Below are 23,830 nucleotides of genomic sequence, written 5' to 3' on the forward strand. Positions count from 1 at the left end.
GGTGGTCAGGCCCCTATGCTGCCAAGGCTGTTGGGGAGGGGAGGGGGGGACGTAGCATCACAGGGAAGCCAGGGCCAGGAGAGCGCACAGGATGGCATTTTGTATGAGAGACAAGGAGGACAAGATTTCAAGACAAGTTGTCACAGCAATTTCCCCAAAGACCCAAACAACATGCAGTGATGACCTGGGTACGAGTGACAGTAGCATAAAACAGACCCCGCGTCTGTGTGTGCAAGTCCACTGAGGAGGATTGAGAAGATGCTGAACAACAACTGCTCGTGTTTTCAGGTGTGACAGTAACATCAACCTGTGTTTCCAAACGTGTCCTACCTATCTTTTGGGGACACACACTAGAACAGACGCAGGTAAGACGGCAGGGTGTCTGGGTGTGCTAAGGAGGAGGCACAGGGAAACAAAACGTCCATAAATTAAAAATGTGAAGCCTGTGACAGAAATGCGGGAGTTCGCTATACCACTCTCTCTTCCTTTATACATGTTTGAAATTTTCCATAATGAAAATTTCTTTCAAAAGTAGGCTCTACTATTCAAAATTTATTCACATATCTTCTAAAATATATAACTCCAAGAAGTTTCTCTTGGTCCAGGTAGTAAACGTCTCTGCAGCAAGAATCACAGAGCTTATGATCATAAACTGAGGCTCTGTCCAAAATTTAAAAAATGGGGCAAAAGGTCAAAAGGTGTGACCGTGGCTGCAGGAAGAATGCAGCTGTGACTGGGGTCCCAGGAGGTGAGCCAAAGACCTCAGGGTGTGTCCACATCACCAAGTCCCCCAGAATCAAAACCTGGCAGACACGGCATCAAGAACCCTGACCTCCCATACCAGGCCTAAAAAACCAGATTAAGGCACACATACACACAAAAAACAAACAAAAACACAAAGAACTATGATAGTGTCCAAATACAGCAACTTACAGACAAATAGAATGTGAAAGAGACATACTTGATCACATACAGGCAAATTCACATCGCACACACCCTCTTACAAATAAACCTTACCATAGGGTAAACAGTCCTCACGTTTTCCATGCTTAAATATTTGCGCCTAAAAAAAAAAAAAAAAAAAAATCTGTTAAATGTTACATATCTGTATATTAACAAGTTTAGAACATAAATCACCAAAACAGTTCACTGCACTTCCATAATTTTTATTCTAAATACCACAAAATAACAAACAGTTTCCATACATGATAAAGGAATTACAAGAGGCAGGAGAGGCAATGTCCTGAAAGGACTTTGTGAACAAGCAATGCAACCATACGGCCAGTGCACTTAGCGGGGGCAAGGCATCACCGCTGGCATGTACCCAAGCTGCTGCTGAGGGCATTAGCCATAAGGAGAGTAAAGAACCTCACTGAGTTTTCTTTAATGACCTGTGTAGGGTGCCTGAGTGGCTCAGTCAGTTAAGCATCTGTCTCCAACTCCGGTAATGATCCCAGCATCCTGGGATCAAGTCCCACATCGGGCTCCCTGCCCAGCGGAGAGTCTGCTTCTCCCTCGGCTGTCCCCCCCCACTCGTGTTCTCTCTCGCTCACTCCACTCTCTCTCTCCCTCAAATAAATAAATTTTTTAAAAAAATCTTTAATGACCTGTGTATAAGAAAAGGCATCAAAGGGTAGAAGTTACGGGCCCAAGCAGCTCTCACAATGGTCAGGAACCCAAGTATGCATTCTTGGAGTGTCATTCATGCTCAGTCAACAATGAGAAAGGGCTCCCCGTGCTTCTCACACACTTGCTCGTCCTTTGGGGCCCTGGCAAGGTGTCTCCCACCCCCTCTCCCATAACCAGGGACTATGTCCAAATTCACAGACCTCACAAGCTCCAGAATGCTCAACCTGTAACTTTACCCTCCACTTTCAGGTCTGGAAGAAAAAATGGGATAATTCACACAAGCATCCAAGCCCCTTAAACAAAGAATCCTAGCACTGAGCACTTTTAAGAATTTCTTACAAGAACTTCCTCTCCTTTAGAAACAGTATTTAACCAGCAAAGTGAGACCTACTTCTGTTTTAGATGTGAAGGTACATAAGCCCATGTGCACTAGACTCCTGTCCCCCCGACACGAGGTCCTGACAGTCAAGGAGTTGCTCAGCCCTTCGTGCTGCCCCCACTGTGTGGGCTTCCCAGACATGGTATACTCTCCCCCGCCACCTGGCCGGAAGGGACAGACAAGCTACCCTGTGCCCAGACTATCAGAACCCACAGAATCCTCACAATGGCTGCAGTTTCAAGCCACAGGCTTTGGGGTGGGTTGTTACCCAACAGAGAACTCCCAACTTAGGAAATTGACCCTGTAGGTAAGGACGCTACTATCTAAGCCTGGACAGCAGACACCACCCTGACAGCAGGATGAGGACACGTGGCAGCGACATAAAGAGAACCCACACCAGTGCAGAAAGTCTGCAGGGAAGGAGGGAAGGACTGTGAGCCGCCAGGAACAGAGCTGACAGCACTTGGCAGTTGGTTAAAGTGTTCTTTAGGGGACGCCTGGGTGGCTCAGTTGGTTAAGCATCTGCCTTCGGCTCAGGTCATGATCTCGGGGTCCTGGGATCGAGCCCCATGTTGGGCTCCCTGCTTCTCCCTCTCCCTCTGACCTCCTCCCTGCTCATGCTCTCTCTCACTCTCTCGTTCTCCCTCTCTCAAATAAATAAAATCTTTTTTTTTTAAAGTGGTTTTTGGGTTCATTCACCAGCTATACTAGAAAGAATTTAAAATATCATGACATGCCAGAAGTGGTCTTTCATGTGAACACTCTTTATTTGCCAAATTCTTTACAAAGTCTCAATAAGAGAACAGAACAAAAGTGGTGAACACTGGCGCCGACACGGCCCCACCACTGGGCTCGGGCAGACGGTGACAGGCCCCTGCCTGGACACGCCTGGCTTGGACCCTAGCAGTCCCCACCCCACACAGAAGGGGCCAGCACTGAGGCCCAGCCACAGCCACTGTCTGGACTAATGGGAACCAATACCACATCCCTCATGGATACAAATGGAGTTCTATCCCTCTGCTCTTCCCAACCTTGAACCCCACAGGATAACGCAAGCGCTCTGTACACATGAAGAGAAGGGTCACCGAGTCCAAACCCCCTTGTGAACAGACTCAGGAGGGCAAAGGGATGAAAAGGAACAAAAACAAACAAAATCAACGAAGAAAAGGGCTTTGTTTTATTAGTCTGTTCTTTTTCTAAGATTTTATATTTATGCATTTAATTTTTTTCCAAAGATTTTATTTACTTGAGAGGGAGAGACTGAGCGAGAGAGAGCACGAGCAGAGGGAGGGGAGGGACACGCGGAGAGAGGAGAAGTAGACTCCTTGCCGAGCACGGATCCCAACCTCAATCCCAGGACCCCGGGATCATGACTTGAGCCACAGGCAGACGTCTCACCAACTGAGCCACCCAGGTGTCCCAGTCTGTTTGAACACATAAAAGTGGGGCACCCTCACTGCCACTCACTCTTGAGGGCGTGTGGCTGTGCAGGCACACACGGGGGACGGTGAAGCTCAGCAGTGGGAGGAAGCGGCCAGGTAAACATGCTCCCGCCTTCTGACGGTCTGAAGTATTCATGAGCCAGACCATGAAATGGGAGGTGCAGTCTTCTCACAGAAGCATGAAACATGAACCACCTGCACACGCCTGTGAAAGCGCCCACTCGGCATAAGCAATTACGCCTCCTCAAGATCAGAGAGAACACCACCATGCAGCCCAGGAGAAGTGACCGTCAGGTCTGTTTCTGTTGTTCTAGAAACCGGCACAGCGCAAGGTGCAAACAAAAGGAGTCTCTTAGTCATCATTCTAAACTACCACACCTTTCCATTGCTACCCACCCAAGCCTGCTTTTCTGCAATGTGCAAACCAGCTTCCCCTCCCCGGGGCATGTTCTCTGAGCCTGTGAATCACAGGCCGCCAGGGGCTCGGGAGCCAGTCCACCCTGCTGCCGAGCAGGAGACACTGGTCTAAGGCTCCCTGAAGCACCACCAAGTCAAGGCCAAGAAAAGCAGCTCCACCCAGGACCTGGGAAAAAGGTCCCCCACACCATGCCGGCTCAGGGGTGCCCCTCACCGGCACCTGTGAAGTCTCCTATGGGCTAGTGAGCGTACCGTGAACCAGCACAGCACCTGCTGGGCACCTCGGTGTGTGGTCCCGTCCCACATGACATCATAAACACACCAACAAACAGGATGGAGCTCAGGCAACGTGGGCTCTCCCTTTCTGCACTCCAGACTCTCGTCCCGGTGCTAAGGAGCGTACCGTCCCTGCTCATGGCAGTTGTGCCACACACAAATGGGGATAAAAGTAAACACCATCAAGCGCTGACACAACCAGTTCCAGGACGGACAGCACTTAAGAGTTTGGCCCACGATCCTCCGCTGCACCACAGCAAGCCCACCCAGGGCCACACCTTTCGTGGAAGGCAGCAAAGCCCAAACGGCTCTGCATCTTTATATAACACCAAAAGGCACTTTACAGAGGAATTCTGACACATACTCCATAGTTTGGAGGAAAATAACCCTCCTACCACCACCGGCTGGAACCCACTGCATCTGCTGGCTTACAAAGATCAAAGAGAGGGGCATTTGAAGGAAGGCTGCCACCTCCCCCAAAAATAACAGTAAGCTGAAACTGGTCAGAGAAGCACTGAGAAATACAGAAGCAGATGTGTCCTGAGAGCAGTGCCCATCCAGGCTGCACTCCAGGACCAGGCCCTGGCCAGGCGCAGGTCCACTCTGCAAAGGGGACAAGCCAGCCAGACCACAGGCACCTCCAGCCCCCAGAACAAGCAAGACATCTCCTCTCTTCTCTCAAGGGTGACCACTCTGGGTATGGCCCTTGGGGCCCCCACTGCCCACCTCATGGGAGCCTGTCAGACTCCATAAACTAACCTGACACACAGAAGAATTTCAAACGCTGCAAAGCTGAAAGATCTGAAAGCTCTCCATTAAAAGGGTTGGAATCAATCCATAAGAGCAACAGACATGGTCCTGCTGCAGCCTCCACGAGGTGAGGAGGGAAGGAGACATACCAGACAGACCCAGGGTTAGTCCCTCCGAGAGGTCTTTGCTATTCCCACTGGCTCCAAGAGCTAATAACTCTAGATAAAAATAATAATAATAATTATTATTTCTCAATCAATTGAAAAGTACCAAAAATACTGATTACGCATCTCCTACTTGCCTCACGCAGGGTATATGGAAGATGCAAAAGACACAATTCCTGCCCCAGAGAGTTCACTTAGTAACCAGCTGGCCAGTGCAGCCACAGGCTCAGAGGAGGGACAACGTCCCAAGCCATGCTGGCATCTGGGCAGGGAGGGGCTGTGAGCCCAGCGGGAGGAGAGGGCCCCCCCAGCCAGGAGGCCCACAAGAGGCCCCCTCCCCCCAAGTGGAAGTGAGGAGAGAAGATCCAAAGAGGAGCAGGAGGAAAAGCAGGTGGTATGCCTCGCCCACAGCTGAGAAGGGCACAGAGTCAAGCCCACTGAAGGACTTTGACAGGGCCAGTGACTTGAGCAAGAATACCCATGGCAGGAACCACTGAGAAGAGTCTGCCATTTTTGACCCACACCTCCATGCTCATGCCTCTCCTAACCCAAGGCACACATGAGGGAGCTGCCAGCACAGGGCCCAAAACCCTGGGGGAAACCAGCACAACCAGCCTGCTTGGCCTGTCCCTGCCCGGACCTGGCCCCCTGCCAGAGGGGCCTGGAGCACAGACCTCTGCAGGCTATCCACTCTCTGGCTCCCCCACCCCATTCCTGGGCCCTTTGCCACTGGTTCTCCAGAGTGGCACCACTGAAGGCTGTACAGACAAAGCACAGCTGCGGTCCACTGCCACCGGGGGAGGACTCCACAGACTGAGCCAGCTCCTGTCTGGAGAGAGTGCCAGAGCAGAGAGTCGTGTTCTAGGCCAAGGACAGACTCCTGGCCCAGGGTGGGGGATGGACCATGGAGGGGTTGGCCAGCACACCAGGAACGGAGGGCCAGGCCAGGGACACATCCCAAAGCCTCATCCACATGCCAGATGAGACTGGACCTGGGCCCTGCCTGAACATTCTCGTTTGTTGCTGGGCCGACAGAATAACAGCCACAATCTTGGACTCATGGAATCTGAAGCACAACAGATGCACAGAACTAGGGCTCTGGGACCAAGGAGAGGAACCAAGAACTAAAGGTCAAGGGTGAATCAGGAGAAACATCAGCCGCCCTCGAACAGCAAGGACAAAGCCTTGAGAAACACCTGCTTAGAGGGAGGGGTAAGGGGGGCCAGGTCCCGTTCACCTGAGAACCCAACCACCGAGAAGGTGGGAGCTACAAGGCCCTCGAATGGCTTGCAGTGGAGGCCACAGGCCAGGCTGGACAGAGGGCACCAGCCAGGAGGCCCACAGCTCTCGGCCAGCTCCACACCAGCCAGCCGCACCGCCGTGTGCTCCTCCTCTCATCTAAGCAGCAGGGAGAGCCTGTGACCGACAAGGCCCCCTCCCCTCTAAGCGTGGGCTCAGCTGGGCTGCACCTGTCCAGCAGGACACGTCACGTCCTCACACAGCAGGTGTACAAACCAGGCCCGCCAATGAAATTAAAGGCGTGCCACACACCATGCATGTTTCAACAAGACTCATGCCACCATGCTGCCTGCCCCACATAAAATGCTGAGTTGCATAAAATTAAAACAGTATCAGAGTTGGCTGCTCCATGGATTTAAATCCACAAGGAAACTGAAGGTACTCATTTCACCTGAATTCTGCAAGAATACATGAACGCTACAGAAATGCACATACATAACTGAAACACACACATATTCAAATGGCTCTTACCCTATCTTCCTCCACCCAAAACCCTGCCCCAGCAAGGGCTACGACTAAAAAGCTCAGTTTGGACCATTTGTCCTCTGGCCACACTGAACCCTAAATGAAACCACAGAGTGTTACTCTCCAAAGAACCCTAAAAGGAAAGAAATCAAAGCCTACGTGACAAGTGTTTTGGATGATCAGGTGACTTCCTTTCATCTTCAAAGAGCATGACAGGCACTAATTAGCCCCCACACCACCCTCTGGGGTAAGAGGTTTGTTATCTCCCTTCTACAGACAGGGAGCATGGAGCAAGGCGTTCACCTCTGCCTGGGGTCACAGGAGCTGCTACAGGGCGTCCCGAGGCTCAGGACTGGCCCACAGCAGATTGGCTTCCCTCAGGGCAGCAAAGCACCCAAGGGCAGAGCCAACACACCCTGGAGCCTGGGACGTGCATTTCTGGTACACCCTGCCCTTGTGGCGTCGACAGCCACTCTACCCGGGCTGGAGACTCCTTTTATTTACTTAGACTCTAGGCAAAACCAAAAAGGCTTCAGTATTTGTCCTCACACATGCACTCAGGCACTGGGGATAGGATCACCTGGTTTTTAGTGTTTGCAACAAAACATTCTATCCTTTCACTAGAGCTAGGCTTTTATCAATGATAAACTGAAACAAACTTCATTGAGAAGGGGGGTCACGACCACAACTGGCAAAGAGGAGAGTGTTTTACTGCCACTCATCACACCTGCAGCATTTTTGTGTAAGACTCCCGTCTTCAGCAATAAAAATTCCCCCACCCCCCAGCCATTACAGGGAACACACGAAGAGAAACCCCACATCACCAGTCAGTCGTTAGGCTCTTCAATCTGAGTAGTGAAAGCCAAGATGGCACAACCATCAATAAGGAAGCAGAAGGTACGCATATTCAAATGATGACCATTTCCAATTTTTAATATTGGGTTTTCCTTCTTTGAATTTCCTCAATTTGCAATAATCCTAATGCTTAAAGCACGACTAAACCAGAGGGCCTTCCAGTGACAGGAAGCTACCGGACTCCTACTTCCCTAAACACAAGAGTTAAAATTCATTGCTGCAAGAGGAACATGCTTCCAGGAAAATAAAATCAAACCCTAGTTTCGATGGTGCTTGTTACAAGTTCACCTGTTTTGCCTAACTCACACTAATGAACAGGTGGACAGAAATGAAGCCAAGTGCATCAAAGGAGACAGATGAAATCCGAAAGCACAATACACCTGCAAGTTTCATCATGCACAGCGGACGCCCAACCTCTGCTGTTCAGGTCTGACGAGCTCATGGTGAAACCCGCTCCCTGCTTGGGAGAACCCAACACCCCACACCACTTCCTCCTGCCCAGGCAGCATCAGCAGTAATTAGACCAAATCACTGCTTTGAAAAGGAAAAGAGAAAAGGAAACAAGGCGTGTGACTCCAGAAAGACCCCAGGTTTTCCAAAGGAAACACAGGGTCTTCAGAAGGCTCCAGAAGGGATGTGCTGAGCCCTGCAGGCTGCCACTTCCCAGCAGTTTCATTTACTCACTTCCCTAGGATTTGGGTTGCCCTGTCAGCCAACTGCCCACCTCGCTGAGGGCGTACTTCTCCAGACAGCTCTGAGATATGGCTGCCATGCTGCTTCAGTGCCCTGCTGGGGGAGGGAGCAGAAGCTTTTGGGAAAATCCCTCTATTCCTCAGGAGAAAGAGAAAAAGAGAACTACTCCTAAGAGTGGAGCCTGGAGACGTCCCCACTCCTGGCTGGCTCTCTGCACTGACAGGAATGCTGACCTGCTCCCATAGCTGGCAGGACAACACTCAGCGGCCTTTCCCACCCCAGCACTGGGTTTTGCCATCAAAGGTATGTGTCTCCCACTTAGGAAGAAGAAACAGAAAGCCTGGGAACAATGTAGAGACAAGCAATGAGATGATCAAAAATGTTTTAAAAAATAAATAAAAGGACCTAGGGCAAAGCAACTACAGGACTGGACAAAAAGGGGTCCCTATGCCCTTTTCAAGCCTTCAAGAAGAGCATCAGAACCCCAAGGACCTGAGCCCAGGGACAAGGGAGTCATCAGAAACTCTCGCAGGGCACTTAAGTGCACAGGCCCATCGCTGTCTCTTCCGGGAAAACTGCGTCCTTGCCACCAGCCCAGACAGAAGCCACACAGGCCTCACCTGCCCACAGGTCCCTAGGGCAGTCACAGCAGGCTCCAGCCCTACAGCCTAGACACCCTGCTGGCCAGCTGCCCCTATGTGTATGAACATAGCTGTGGCTCCTGGAGGGGTGGCTTCCAGGCAAAGGCTACAGGAGACCCCAAGAGCCCGTCCCAGATGCAAATCCCTGACTGGGCAAAGGTCTAAAATAGGACCATAACCACAAAAGCAAGTTAGGTCAGAGGTGCCTGATCCCCCACGCCCATACTCAGATGGATCTAGCATTTTGCCCTGCAGGCCACAGCAGACTGACAGGCTCCAGTTATATTCTGTCAGACCTTCCAGTTGTTTCTCTATGACCTAAGACTTCTCAATGCAATTCATGGCAAAAAATTAAGAATCCCCTTACACCCAAACCTTCAAATAAAGCATCTCTGCCCCATTCACCCATCCTTTACCAGAATTACCTAAACCATAAATGCACTTCCCAGGATTCAAGCAATGACAGCCTGGTGGGCACATGTCTGTGCTCCGCACCTCCCCCCCCATTCACATCCACACTAGGTGCCCTTCCAGGCCAGCCTCACCCTGCACTGACTCCCATCATGGCAATTACACTGAAAATCCCAATAAAACCCTCTTTAAGCACCACCTCCACACACAGCTGGAATAAGAGCCACCTGAGGGCACAGGCTGTGCGTCTACACAAGCTGATACCCCATGTTTCATCAGTATGACAGGTGTGAGGCCATGAGAAAAAATTAAGATTTCAAAAACATAGAAAATATTTGAATTGTTAAATTAAAAAACTATTATTACATACCCAAGGCAACTAAAATGTATGTTCAAATAAAAATGTACACACAGTTCAGGTTAGCACTATTCATAAGAGGTAAGAATACCCAAACAGTGGAATATTACGTGGCCTTAAAAAAGAATGAATTACTGACCTAAGCTACACTGTGGATGAACCTTGAAACCTGATGCTAAATGAAAGAAGCCACTGACAAAGGTCACGTGTTGTACAATTCCATGTATAGGAAGTATTCAGAACGAGCAAATCCAGAGACAAACGAAATTAATGGCTGCAGAGGGGAATGGGGAGTGACTGCTAATAGACGTGGGGTTTCCTTCAGGGACGATGAGAATATTCCGGAAGTAGTGGTGAGCAACCTTGTGCATATACAAAATAATCACTGAATTATACACTTCAAAAAAGCAGATTACTTAAGGTATGTGAATTATCTCTCAATTTTTTTTTAAAGATGTTGAGAGAGAGCACAAGCATGCATGTGCACACACACATGCCCGAGCAGGGAGAGGGGCAAAGAGAGAGGGAGAAAGAGAGCAGCAGACTCCCTGCGGAGCGTGGGCCCCAAGACGGGTTCGATCCCACAACCCATGAGATCATGACCTGAGCCACAATCAAGAGTTGGACACTCAAACGACTAAAGCACCACTTCTCAATATTTTTTAAAAACTAATGCACAACATACCACATTCATTTACAGAATAGAAGAAAGCAGGGGGGGAAAACAGCACCTCAACAGACCACAGGAATTCAGAAAATGTTCTACTTTTCCAGGTTTCTTTAGAAAATGTCTTGAAATAGTCTCATCATTTGAAAGGCTGTCCCTCCTAAAGACAACAGCAACATGAATGGAAAGAAACAGATGCCGAGAACATTCCTGAGAGAGGCCAGGCAGTCTGGGCCCTAAGTGCCCAGGACAGGGTGTGCAGTGAGAAAGGGCTTTCCCTGGGCCCGTATGGTAGCCCCAGCTGTCTGTCATCTTCTCTCCTCCCACATCCTGTGCCCACTGCCCTGGGTGATAACACCATCATCCCCACTTTTCACTGGCCCTCATGGCTTCCTACACCTCATCCCACCTGTCAATAGTCAGCACACAGGACAACACCCAAGAAAATGATGTCACACTGAGTCATGGGTCCAAATGTCTCCATTTAAACGTAGTCCAAAATGCCCTGCTCTCCAGAAAGTGGGCCACGGGCCTCAACAGCTTCAGAAACAAGGCTAAGAACCAAGTCTCATCTGTGCAATTAAAGGGCAGAGCGGAGGAACCATGCCCACAACACCCAAGGACCATGAGGGCCTCAGCAGCCTCCCCTCTTCTGGCAACTATCCTCCTCATTAGCACTAGAAAAGGCAACATAACAGACAGATGAAACAGGAAGTGGGAAAGGGTGGGAGGTAGGGCACCAACCACTGCACTCCGGGCAGGTGCCTTTGTGTGTTTAATACACTTGTTACTGACACCCTAACCCGAGTAGCTGAACAAAATCAAATTTCGAATCACCTGCCTTATTTTATCATAGCTCATTCTGATAACTATACTCTGTAACACAATTACGCAGCAGGAAACCCAAGGAGGACACGCCCTGCCTGCCTGCCCAGCCCAGCTCTGTGGACACCACTGCCACCTGGTGGCGATGCACCAGGCTGGCTCAGGCCATCTCCTTCACTGGACTAGAAAGCCCAACGCTGACAATCCAAGGACAACCCTGGGTTTTAAGGTGCAGTGCTGTGCTGTTGGGGTTAATGGTCTCTATGTTCCAGCTACTTCAGAATGGACTCAAAGGCGAACAGAACTTGTCCCCTGCCCTGGGGCAGTGTTTACCAGGGCTTGCAGCGTGCCATCCATGGCAATGACCCCCTCAATGGTCTGGAAGGAGGAGCGGGCCAAGGTGTGCAGGCTCCAGTCCAAGAAACCTGCCATCTTCTTCTGCTTGACATCAGGCCGTGTGACAAACCTGCCGGAAGGAAACAAAAAGGCAGGTTGATAGCTCCACCAAGGCCCCAACTGAAGAGAGCTCACCCCCTCCTGGCCCACCACATATTCCATCAAGAGGAGTCTCCATGCCAGGACGTCTGTCCTCTGCATTATGAATTATGTCCTCCCTTCAAGACAGACATTCTAGGACACTCTCCAATCTAAAACACCAAGACCATAGCCCTCAGGTGGTCATTCCCCAGTATGACCTGAGGTCATACGCAGGCCCCACCACCCGTCTCCTCCCTCCTGCACTCCCACTCATCCTGAGGCCCCATATAATGCAGGACCACCTTTACCTGTCCCCACCACTGCCCAGGAACCCCACCAACACCTACTATTCAGCCCTTCCCTTTCCTTGGCCCAAATTCAACTCTGACTCAGGACACTGTACCACCTCATATGGCAAGGCCTGGCGCAGCAGCAGGCCCCAGGACCTGTCTCCTTGTATCTGTTATGGGTCTTCTTTCCCCCGACCCCCTCCGCCCAGTGCTACACAGACCCATGCAGGGCCCACAGGACCGCTCTCCCTCCATCTGCCGTGGGTCTTCCTTCCCCCCCACCCCCTCCACGCAGCACTGCACAGCCCCATGCAGGGCCCACATATGCTCAGCTCTGTACTCCGGAAGCTCGGATGGCACATACTGGATCCTGCCCACTTTCTTACACGTCTGGTCTAAGCTGGCAGCCATCCCCAAGCCCCCACACCAGAGCCTGGGCCCCCTTTATGCCTCTCTAGCCAGTCTACATGCCAGGCCCTCAGCTATCCAACTCGGTCTCAGGTTGAGCCCATCCTCTCCTAGGAAAGCTTCCATTCTGGGGGCAGAAATGGGAAACAAGCAAAGAACATGAAGACACGGAGGGTGGTGGATGTGCGGCCTCCAAGAGAGGCCTAGGGACACCCTCCCAAGGAGACATGGGACCAGAGAGTGTCAGGAGACAGGACCTCACACTCCTTCAGCTGCCCCCGAACAGAACACACGTGGTGGGACTCTGCACTTAATGCTGCAGAAGCCCGTTTTACGACGTGCTGGCCCACTTCTTCCTTGTGTTTGCACCACGGATGTTATGGCTCGCTCCAGAGCACCGCTCAGTGCGGTTCTGGCACCTGCCTCAGCAACCCTGCGGGAAACTCATCCCAACCACAAGCCCTCCCACCTCAGAGCCCTCTCTTCCCTCGGAGCAGCCACCACCCAGTGTATCAGCAGATGCTCAGCCAGTGCAGTTACAGCACCGCCCATTCTGGAACACTGTGAGAGGCCGGCTACACAGCACCAGGATGCATCTACAGCCTGGCAGACTGGCTGGAGCATTTACCCGTCCAGCCTCAACCATGCAAAATGCTTACTCGTCCCAACCACCAGATGGTGCAGGAGAGTCCTGCCAAGTGGTTGGCTCTGTTCCCAGGTCACCTTTCCTGGAGGACATCAGGGAAGGAACGAAGGTTTAGGGCTTCACCTCCCCAGCCCCCAAAGACACAGTGCTCCACAAAGTCCAACTCAGCATAACTCTACCAAACCCGCAGTACTGCTGGTAATAAAAAATAATAAAAATTTTTCATTTAATAAATTTGGCAAACACATTAGGATCGCACACAGTACTGGTAAATACGGAGAAAAGATAACCTTTCCAGTAATTGCATGTAAAACCCCTAAAATGTCCATTCCACTTCCAGGAATTCATCTCTAAGAATCAATCAGAACGGTACAAAGTTTTACGTAAAACGTTCACGAGGACACTGACTTCACTAACAAGTTGCAGGGCAGCAGTCTATGTGTCCAAAAGGGGACTGGAGAAACAATAAAATATTCACACCATAATCATGTTTTAGAAAAAGACTGAATACAGCTCCAGGCCATCTGCTGGCACCTGGTATGACAAGCACGTGCACCAACACGCCCGCGGACAGCGCGCGCCCACAGACAGTGGCGCACCCGCAGACGGCGCGCACCTGCGGACAGCGGCAGGACAAAAGGCAGGAGCAGTTACATCTCTGGGGGATGAAGGTACATGTGGATTTTGTACTTTATACTTTTCTTTATTTTCCAAAACATATCATTACTCTTATAATTAAAAAGAAACTCATTTTTTTAAATCACAAGAAACCTCTGTCCAGTGAGTATCTCCCTCCCCCTGGTGAAGCAATGCTCTCGTGTTCCCCCTCACTCCTGAAGTCAGCTCTCCCATTCCAGCTCCACCCTATGGAGCAGCGAGGGCCTGCACGAACGCCTCGTCCAGTGCCCACTGCCCTACAAATTAAGGGCTTCTCTTACCACTTTGTGGAAGGTCATGGCTGCACACCTAAGTATAAGGGGACCCTGAACAAGGTGTTGCCCATTTTCCCAATCAAAATATCCAAAAGTTTTTACGGCCCATTTTCAACTTTCACAAATGTAGAGTGGGGGAAAACCAAATTTTCTAATTTATTTACTCTACACACTTATTTTAAGTTACATGTCCTACAAAAGATTAATGTAGAAGAACTGCTTCCTTCCGTTCTCTCATTTCATGAAACAAGTACACACAGCTCTCACGCACGTCTTCGGCATTTTTCAGACACCAGGGCCACTGTTTGGGTCAGCTCCCAAGCTCATCAGACAAAGCCCTGTTGACGTGTTTGAGGCACAGCCTGTTTTTCAGTCAACAGAGAATGTTTGGGGATTTTTATCCCAAGCCACAATGACCCAATCAAGCTCATGATCTGCATAAACCACAGCGTCAACGGCTATCGAAGTGACCTTTAAAGACTCATCTAACTGCCACCACCCCAAAGGTGAGGTCTTGCCCCAGGTATAACTATTACACCTGTTCTAAATCTGCGCTCTGATGGGCCCGTCAGGGGACCTCCATGAGCCCCTAGCCCAGCACTCTAAGCTTCAGAGGCCTCCTGAAGCCAAACAGAGCCGATGCTCCCTCAAAGAAAGACACAAGTACTGGGCAGTAGGAAAGACCTCCCCAGGCCCATCAGCCCAGTGTCCTCCTCCAAGGTAACAGAAACACAGGGAATGCAAAAAAATATGTAAGACAAACCCTCTGGGAACACACCAGTCACACAGCAACCAACACAGCTGTGAGGGGGCCAACAGGTACTTACTTGGACACAAGGACAGCAGCTGCATCTCGGGCCTTGTCACTGACAACCAAGTAGGCCTAGAAGAAAAGATCAAGGACAGGCACTGTTACACACACCATATAAATTTCTGGGACCCACTCACCAGCCAGTTCCGCACGCAGCAGCTCCCGGAGAAGCCAGCCCATGAAGCTTCCAGGCAGAAGCCAAATTCCAAAGCGGCACAAACCATCCCTAAACTCGACCTGCAGTTGCCAGCAGCTGCTGAATGCTGTGCTCACCACCTGGCAGGTGCCCCGTTGCACATGGCATGTGCCCGGACCCCCTGAATTAGACATGCGTAAAAACAGCAGAAAAATGAAACACAAATGTGTCACCCAACTGTAACACAGAATCGCAGGGGCACCTGGTGGCTCAGTCCTGAGTGTCTGACTCAGCAGGGAGTCGGCTTGAGATTCTCTCCCTCTGCCTCTGCTCCTCCTCCCGCTCATCCTCCCCCGCCCTGCTCTCGCTCTCTAAAATAAATCAATCAATCTTTAAAAAGGGACCTGTCAACATGTTAGTGTGCAGAACACTTAGGAGGCCCCACTCAAACAGAAAAGGACCCAGGGTTAAAACAAATGACTAGCTTTTCTTTGGAGGCTTGCCTTAAGAAGTTTCCAATTCACATCTTCACTAACTTTTTTCCAAATGATACATATACGAAAGATCTTTTCTCTGGGGGACAATCATATATCCAGTGCCAAACCTTTAGAAATGTACAGCCACTCACCTGGCAGTCCCATTTACAAGACAAATACACAAAGGGTATGTAAAGGTGGTTCATCACCGTACTACTTCTCATAGAACACAACCAGAACAAAACTAAATGTCTATCTATAAGAGAATTTTTTTTAAAGATTTATTTATTTGAGAGAGAGTGCGTGCATGTGACCCGTGCATGGGCGGGGGGCGCGGCAGAGGGAGAGAGAGAATCTCAAGCAGACAGCACAGAGCCCAACATGGGGCTGGATCCCACGACCGTGAGCTCACAACCTGAGCCAAAACCAAGAGTCAGACACTCACCAACTATGCCACCCAGGTGCCCCAAGAGAATATTTTTAAAATTGGGGTTCAGATGGAGCACCTTGTCTCTTAAAGATTTTGAGAAGACATGCACTCACTGACATAATAAGACATTCAGCATACACTGCCAGGGAAAAAGCAGCTCCCAGAGCAGCAGGACACCAAGGGCGCATGCGCATGGGCAGCAGGGAGTGTGGTGAGCACCACAGGAACAGGACCCAAACTGCCGGGCTTCAAATTTGGCTCTACCATTTATGATAAAGTGAACCAGCTATGTTACTTTTTCTTTCTTTTTGACTATCGTCCCCTCAGTAAAATGAGGATAAAAAGAGTTAACTCTCAGGGCACCTAGCTGGCTCAGTTGGTGGAACGTGGTGGGGTTGTGTGTTCGAGCCCCACACTGGCTGTAGACATTACTTAAAAAAAATTTTTTTAATATTTCTTAATTATTAAAAAAAAAAGTCTTTAAGGGGCGCCCAGGTGGCTCCATCAGTTGAGTGTCCAACTCTTGATTTCAGCTCAGGTCATGATCTCAGGGTCGTGAGCACTGACTGGGCCTGGAGTCTGCTTGAGATTCTCTCTCTCCTTTGCCCCCCACTGCCACGTACACGCGCATTCTAATAAATAAATCTTAAAAAAAAAAAATTTATTTAAAAAACAGGCGCCTGGGTGGCTCAAGTGGTTAAGCGTCTGCCTTTGGCTCAGGTCATGATCCCAGGGTCCCAGGATCAAGCCCCACATCGGGGTCCTTGCTCAGTGGAAAGTCTGTTTCTCCCTTTCCCCACCCCCCACCCTGGCTCATGCACTCTCTCTCTCTCACTCTAAAATAAATAAAATTTTTGAGTTAACTGCCTCATTAAGTAGGATTATGTGAGTCACTACACAGAAGATGATTAGAATAGTGTCTGGCACAGAGCAAGTACTCGATGAATGCCTGATCGCTGCTCACATCCTGTGTAATCCCTCCTGTCTGGGTTGGACACAGTGACAGGCTTCTAACCAAGAGAATTTGGCAAGGGCTGGGAGGTCACTTCTGTGATCTGGTGACACATTATTGTGACTTCTGTCTCGCTAGCAGACCCTGCCCCTTGCCAGTTTCAAGAGAATATGCTGCCACGCCGAGGGGGCCACATGGCAAGGAACAGCCAACAAAGAACTAAAGCCCTTGGTCCAACACCCTCAAGGGTCTGGCTTCAGCCAACTGCCATGACGACACGGAGGCAGAACCTGTTCCGGTGAGCCTTGACTACAGCCAGGGAGACTGTGATGCAGATTGCCCTGCAAAGTCACACCGAGATTCCTGACCCACAGAAACCGTGAGATGATAAATGTGTGTTGTGTTAAACCACTCAAGTTTGGGGTAATGCAAATATTATGCATATAAACAAATTATAGCATCACAAAAAGTTTGAAAAAATATACAAGTGTTATTATTTCTTGGCACTAGAATTTGAGGGACTTCGATTTAATATCATTCTTGCTTTGCTTTACTTTCTAATTTTTCTATGCTGATCATGTATTATTTACATAACATTAAAAATTAAAAATCAAATTTAAGATGGACCTTTATTTTCTCTTACAACTGCCCCCCTAAAATCTCTTATAGGTCATTATGATGCTTAACAGAGTATTTGCACTACCTACAAAGAAAGGAGATTTGCTAAGTAATTCATCCTTTCCCTTATATGAATCATCACATTTTCAAAACAGGTCGTGAAATGAAATTTTACCCTACTGAAAATCAGTAACAGCAGTTGAAGAAACATTAATGTCAAAGGCGTACCTGACTGAACTCTAACATAAAGACAGCGTGAGAATGAAAGAGAATGCTAGTTAGCAGCTACTGATCTGCATGACCACACCTACCTCTGCTATTTGGAGAATACGGTCCATTATGGACATTCGCGTCTGCCCAGGTTGAGTGAGGAGGCTCCCGTCGAGGCGTGAAAAATCAAAAGGGATCAGGCAGGTCACAGAGAGCCACAGTAAAAGCATGTAGCGGGTCTCCCAAGTCTAGGAAGTTAAATCAGAGTAAAATGACTCCAGTATAAAGGACAGAGGTAACCCGCATGCCCCACTCACAGTCCTCCCTGCCCTCCCTGCCCACTCAATCCCCACCACAGGCCCTTCGGATGCCATCCACCTCAGAGCCTGGAGTACAGACCATCATGAGCCCCTCCTGTGTCTCTACTGTACCCCACCACACACACCCCTGTCATAGACAGCTAGCAACCCTGTCAAATGAAAGAAACAGCAAAACAAAGAAAAAATCACCATATATCAGTATAATGGCTTCTCTTTACTGGCACCCTTCAACACACAATCGGCATTTTGAGAAAGTGAAAAACAGATAATAAGACAGAAAACAGAAGACTTAAGAATAAAAAAAATATTCTCAATGTCCAGTCAAAGAGAAGTGTCCTTATTTTAGGTAGTCACAAAACAAGACTCTACTTTGGCCCTGGAATCACCCATCAGGGGCACGAGAAGCAGAGGAGAGCTAGGGAAATAATCCCCCACGTCTTCAACTGAAATTGGGCACATTCACAGAGACAACTCACTGGTGGTGCAGTAATGATCTGTGTGCTCCTCTGAACCCACACTGTGCAAAAGAATACTCCCGCAGCAATCTGACTCCTGGGAAAGGCCTGCTAACAAGGCTGGCCAGCAGTGGGCATCTGCGAACTTAGATTTCAGGAGGCTTCCCACCATTCCCTGAGAAGGGGGACTCTATGCCTGGACTATTTGTACAAACCATGTCGCTTATGTCAAAACCTGCTTTCCTTCTGGGCGTATGGCATTTCAGTCCATGCTCGGCAAAGTACCCACGTGACCAGTCCCCAAGAAACTCCTGCACACTGGTCTCTATGATCTTCCCTGGTAGACAACACTTCGTATGTGTCATCATAACTCAGTGCCAGGGAGACTTACAAGTGCCCTGTGTGACCCAACTGGGAGAAGACCCTGGAAGCTTACTTCTGGTGTCCTCCAAACTTCACCCCACATGCCTTTTCCCTTTGCTGATTTTGCTACTAATGAGTCACAACCATAAGAACAACTACATGCAGAGTCTTACAGTCATCCCAGAGAATCATCAAACCTGGGGGTGATCCTGGAGACCCCCAAAATAGTTATATTTCAATTTTTAAAAATCTGGAAGATTATCACCACACCGTATGTAGGCATATTTTTTTTCTTTATAAAGAGCATATTTTAAAGGGAAATAAAGTAACATAATAACAGAAAAAGCCAAAAGAATAAAAGAAAAGAGAGAGAGGGATATAAAACAGCATAAGATAAAATTGAAGGAAACAGGAAGATAAAACTGCCAGTCAGGAGTGAAGCAAACAAGGGAAGAAAGAAGGAGAGATGAGGCTGGGACTGAAAAGGAGAAAAAAGACACTCACTTCATGGTCTCTAGGATTCTGATTTGTAAACATATCCAACACAGGCTGCACGTCAGCTACTTCATGAGGAAACAAACGAAGAAACGTTTTATATCCTCGAACCTATCAGATTAAAGAGACACTGAATTATTACATAATTAGAAAACACAGAAAGTAGCAAAATTATCTTTTTCCTCTACCATCAAAGATCACCACCTATTGCACCCAATGATCAGAAGAGAATTATGCCGTATTGCTGTGATACAACTTGTTAAGAATAAATAGGAAAGCTATCTTTGCTTCTTACATCTTTTCATAAATATGTTCTGTCCCAACTTAACACATATTATATATACTTCATCAGAAATATAGATATGTTACAAACTAAAAAGTTTTCCTTCTACCTTGTTTATACAATTGCCCTCTGACACTCAGGAGGGAATGAGTCCTCAAAAACCTCAAAGGCCCCCAAATTCATTACGGCTTCCATAAATGCAGTGGTACTACGCCTTCAGGAGAGGCCCTGCACTCATTCAACTGAGCCACAGAGAAGTATGCACATGGGCAGCCCACCCATGGGGCCCTCTCTCTGACCAAGGTCCTCTCTTCACCACACAGCAGGCACCACTATATTGCGTAGCGCCACAAACCCACCCAGAGATGGCTCTGAGTCACGCCCATGGTCAAAACTGCAATTGGTTACGTTTGTAGCCAGCACAGGGATATCACCTGGGAGTCTCTAAGAATGCAGAATATCAGGTCCCACCCCAAACCCACTTACTCAGAATCTGCCTTGTGAACAAGATCCCCAGGAAATTCACCTGCACATTAAAGTTTGAAAAGCCGTATAACTTCCATTTTCACCAAGCTTGTCCATTTTTTCCTTGAAAAAAGCTCTTCTGAATTAGTCATCTATCTCTCTCCCTCTCTCTCCTCCCTTTCCCTCCTCCACTTCCTTTCTAGCTAGGTGCTACTTGATCTATTCAAATGCAAGATGCTAAATATCTCAGACAGGGTTTCAGCCAAAGGACCCACGGATCACTATCACTAACATCTGATCCCCAACATATGGTAGAAAGAGAAAGAATGAAACCCACAACTTCTGTGTGAGAACCATCTTTCCTGAAAAATGACATTTGGACAGTAATTTCTGGACCTGGTCTTTAAGAAAGTGCTATGTAAATGTTACCTTGGTGATGATGTAAAGAAACTTGAAAGCTAGATGTATGAGGTCAGCTGGAGAGGTCTTATCTTGTACTATATCCAACAACAAGTTCATCATCCACTCTAGACAAAAACATGTGTAAAACATTTAGTACAAATTAAACATTAATATATTAAAACAAAATGCCAAAAAATAAACTTTATTTATAAATGTAAATGATTCAATATTAGTAAGCCTATATGCTCCAAGTATCAATAGAGCAAAAGAAGAAAAACATTTTCACCATAACAGTTTCTAAAAGAACAAAATTAATACAACATCCATCCTCGCTTCTAAAACACAGGAGAGGATACATGGGTGGCTCAGTCAGTTAAGCATCCGACTCTTAATTTCAGCTCAAATCATGGTTTTAAGATCCAGCACAATGTTGGGCTCCGCACTGGCAGGGAATCTGCTTAAGATTCTCTTTCTCGGGGCGCCTGAGTGGCTCAGTCGTTAAGCGTCTGCCTTCAGCTCAGGGCGTGATCCCGGCATCCCGGCATTCTGGGTTCGAGCCCCACATCCGGCTCCTCCGCTGAAAGCCTGCTTCTTCCTCTCCCACTCCCCCTGCTTGTGTTCCCTCTCTCTCTGGCTGTCTCTATCTCTGTCAAATAAATAAATAAAATCTTTAAAAAAAAAAAAAAAAAAGATTCTCTTTCTCCCTCTCCCACTGCCCCTCCCCCCACTATTCATGCACATGCAATCTCTCTCTCTCTAAAATAAAGTGAAATAAAATAAAATGCAGGAAAAATATTCTTATTTTTTAAAATTATTCTAATGCCTAATATCCAATACCATGCTTTACAGAAGATACCTCCTACAATTACTGTGATTTAGTGATGAGCGCATTCTAACCAACGTAATAAGGCAGAAAAAAAGGGTTTCCACCTCCAGTTATAAAGGAATAACTTATATGGAATTGCTCTATCACCAAAAATTAGAGAACGAGACAAATATGTTACAAATATATTTTCAGGGGCGCCTGGGTGGCGCAGTCGTTAAGCGTCTGCCTTCGGCTTAGGGCGTGATCCCAGCGTTATGGGATCGAGCCCCACATCAGGCTCCTCCGCTGTGAGCCTGCTTCTTCCTCTCCCACTCCCCCTGCTTGTGTTCCCTCTCTCACTGGCTGTCTCTATCTCTGTCAAATAAATAAATAGTCTTTTTTAAAAAATCAATAAATTTTAAAAAATATATATGTTACAAATATATTTTCAGACACTGGAACAACAGGCATTGCAAGGTAACAAACCGACGGGGGGAGGGGGGAACAACTGGGATCTACAGCTGCCCAGGCTGTTTGCAGGGAGGTAATTTTTAGAACTCAGCACAGGGAGGGGAGGACTCAAAGAGAGCAGAGACTGAGGTTCAAGAAGGCTAAGTCAGCTGAAATCTGCAGGGCAGAGTAATAAAGAGGAAGGTATGCAGAGAAGGAGCTCCAGAAGTCTACAGAGGTCCCCTTAAGTCGTTGGCTGAATGTTCACAAGCATGGGAGGAGTCCACAAGGCCAGGTAAGAACAACTACCAAAAAGCACTGAGGCCGAGTTTCCAGCAGACATGGGACCAACATTCAAATTCCATCAAGCCAGAGTAGAGTCCTTGCTGAGCACCCAGAGCAACCAGCAGACACTCCAGAGCAGTATTTCCTTAAGTAGTAAGGCTAAATTAGAGAAAAACTAGAGAAAAAGCAAGACCTGCGCTAACAAGGCTTTAATAGGATCGAAAGGATACAAATGATTTACAACTAACCACGCAGCCTAGCAAATTTGAGCACTCTTTTACAGACAGAAAATTTAAGACCACCAACACAGTAATAATCACAGTGCCCATCATCCACTCAAAACTTACAAGACATACAGCTGTCTAAAGTTACTGAGACCCCTAACGGGGAAAATCAGTTCATAGAAATTCCCCAAAGAAGATATAAGCTTTAGAGCAAGCATCATAAATACTATAAACACTAAAACACGCTCAAGGATGTAAACGAAAACATGAACAATAGGAGGCAAGGAATGAAGCTACTAACACAATCAACTTCAAGAGCTGGAAAAATAAGATCTGAAGTGAAAAAGCAACGAAATGAGATTAACAGATTACATACTGCAGAAGAGAAGATCAGAGACCTTAAAGACGCAGTAACTACACTTCTACACTATGGGGGGGGGGGGGTGGGGAGGGCTAAAACACCAAGCAGCCTCAGCACCACGTGCAGCAGTGTCAAGTGAGCAACACATGGGTAACCTGTGTCCCAAGGGGAGAGGAATGAGGCAAGGGCAGAGAAATATGTATAGAAATAGTAGCCAAAATTATTCCAAATTTGATGAAAATTGTAAACCTATTAATCCAAAAGGTTCAACAAACTCAAGCAGGATAAATGGAAAGAAAATTACACCATGGCATGTCATAATCAAATTGCTGAAAACCAGCAATAAAAAGAAAATTCTACCAACTGCCAGAGAAAAAAGCCCACATTACATGGAGAAACAAAGAGAAGAATAAAGACAGACCTCTTGTCAAAACAAACACAAGCCAAAGGCGATAGGACCATAGCTTTTAAAATGCTGAAAGAGGGGCGCCTGGGTGGCACAGCGGTTAAGCGTCTGCCTTCGGCTCAGGGCGTGATCCCGGCGTTACGGGATCGAGCCCCACATCAGGCTCCTCCGCTATGAGCCTGCTTCTTCCTCTCCCACTCCCCCTGCTTGTGTTCCCTCTCTCGCTGGCTGTCTCTATCTCTGTCATATAAATAAATAAAATCTTTAAAAAAATAAAAATAAAAAATAAAATGCTGAAAGAAAACACTGTCACCCTAGAGTTCTATAATCAGTAAAATCTCTCAAAAGCGACGTGAAACAAAATATCAAAAGCTGAAAGAATTCATCACCAGTAAATCTGCACTAAAAAAAATGGTAAGTTCTTCAAGCAAAAAACAAATGAGACCAGAAAGAAACTACAATCTATAGAAAGCAAAGAATAAAGATGGAAATGGTAAATACATGAATATTAGACTTGGGTGCCTGAGTGGCTCAGTCAGTGAAGCATCCGACTCTTGATTTCCGCTCAAGTCATGATCTCTGGGTGGTGAGATCGAGCCCCGCGACCAGTTCCAAGCTCAGCATGAAGTCTGCTTGAGCTTCTCTCTCCCTCTGCCCCTCCCCCTATTTTTTTTTTTTTTAAGATTTACTTATTTATCTTCAGAAAGACAGCATACAAGAGAGAGCCCAAGCGGGAGGGGCAGAGGGAGAGGGACAGAGAAACTCAAGCAGACTCCCCGCTGAGTGTGGAGCCCAACACAGAGCTTGATCTCACAACTCTGAGATTAAGACCTGAGCGGAAACCAACAGTTGGTCACTT

At 47.9% G+C, this 23,830-nt stretch overlaps 1 protein-coding gene across 2 annotated transcripts in view; it reads right to left on the reverse strand.

Moving 5' to 3' along the window:
* TBCD (tubulin folding cofactor D) overlaps positions 1-23,830 on the reverse strand; it is a 160,421-nt gene that overhangs the window by 130,172 nt on the left and 6,419 nt on the right. For both annotated transcript variants that reach the window (XM_045774877.2, XM_045774875.2), the window contains exons 3-8: positions 20,468-20,565; positions 19,300-19,401; positions 17,759-17,905; positions 14,852-14,907; positions 11,605-11,737; positions 1,018-1,063 (exon numbers count right to left, since the gene is read on the reverse strand). In XM_045774877.2, the coding sequence (XP_045630833.2) occupies positions 1,018-1,063; positions 11,605-11,737; positions 14,852-14,907; positions 17,759-17,905; positions 19,300-19,401; positions 20,468-20,565 (582 nt within the window). The remainder of the gene's footprint in view (positions 1-1,017; positions 1,064-11,604; positions 11,738-14,851; positions 14,908-17,758; positions 17,906-19,299; positions 19,402-20,467; positions 20,566-23,830) is intronic.

This window comes from Ursus americanus, chromosome 23, assembly GCF_024610735.1.
Source record: "Ursus americanus isolate L20-20 chromosome 23, mUrsAme1.1.p, whole genome shotgun sequence".
Lineage (NCBI taxonomy): Eukaryota > Metazoa > Chordata > Mammalia > Carnivora > Ursidae > Ursus > Ursus americanus.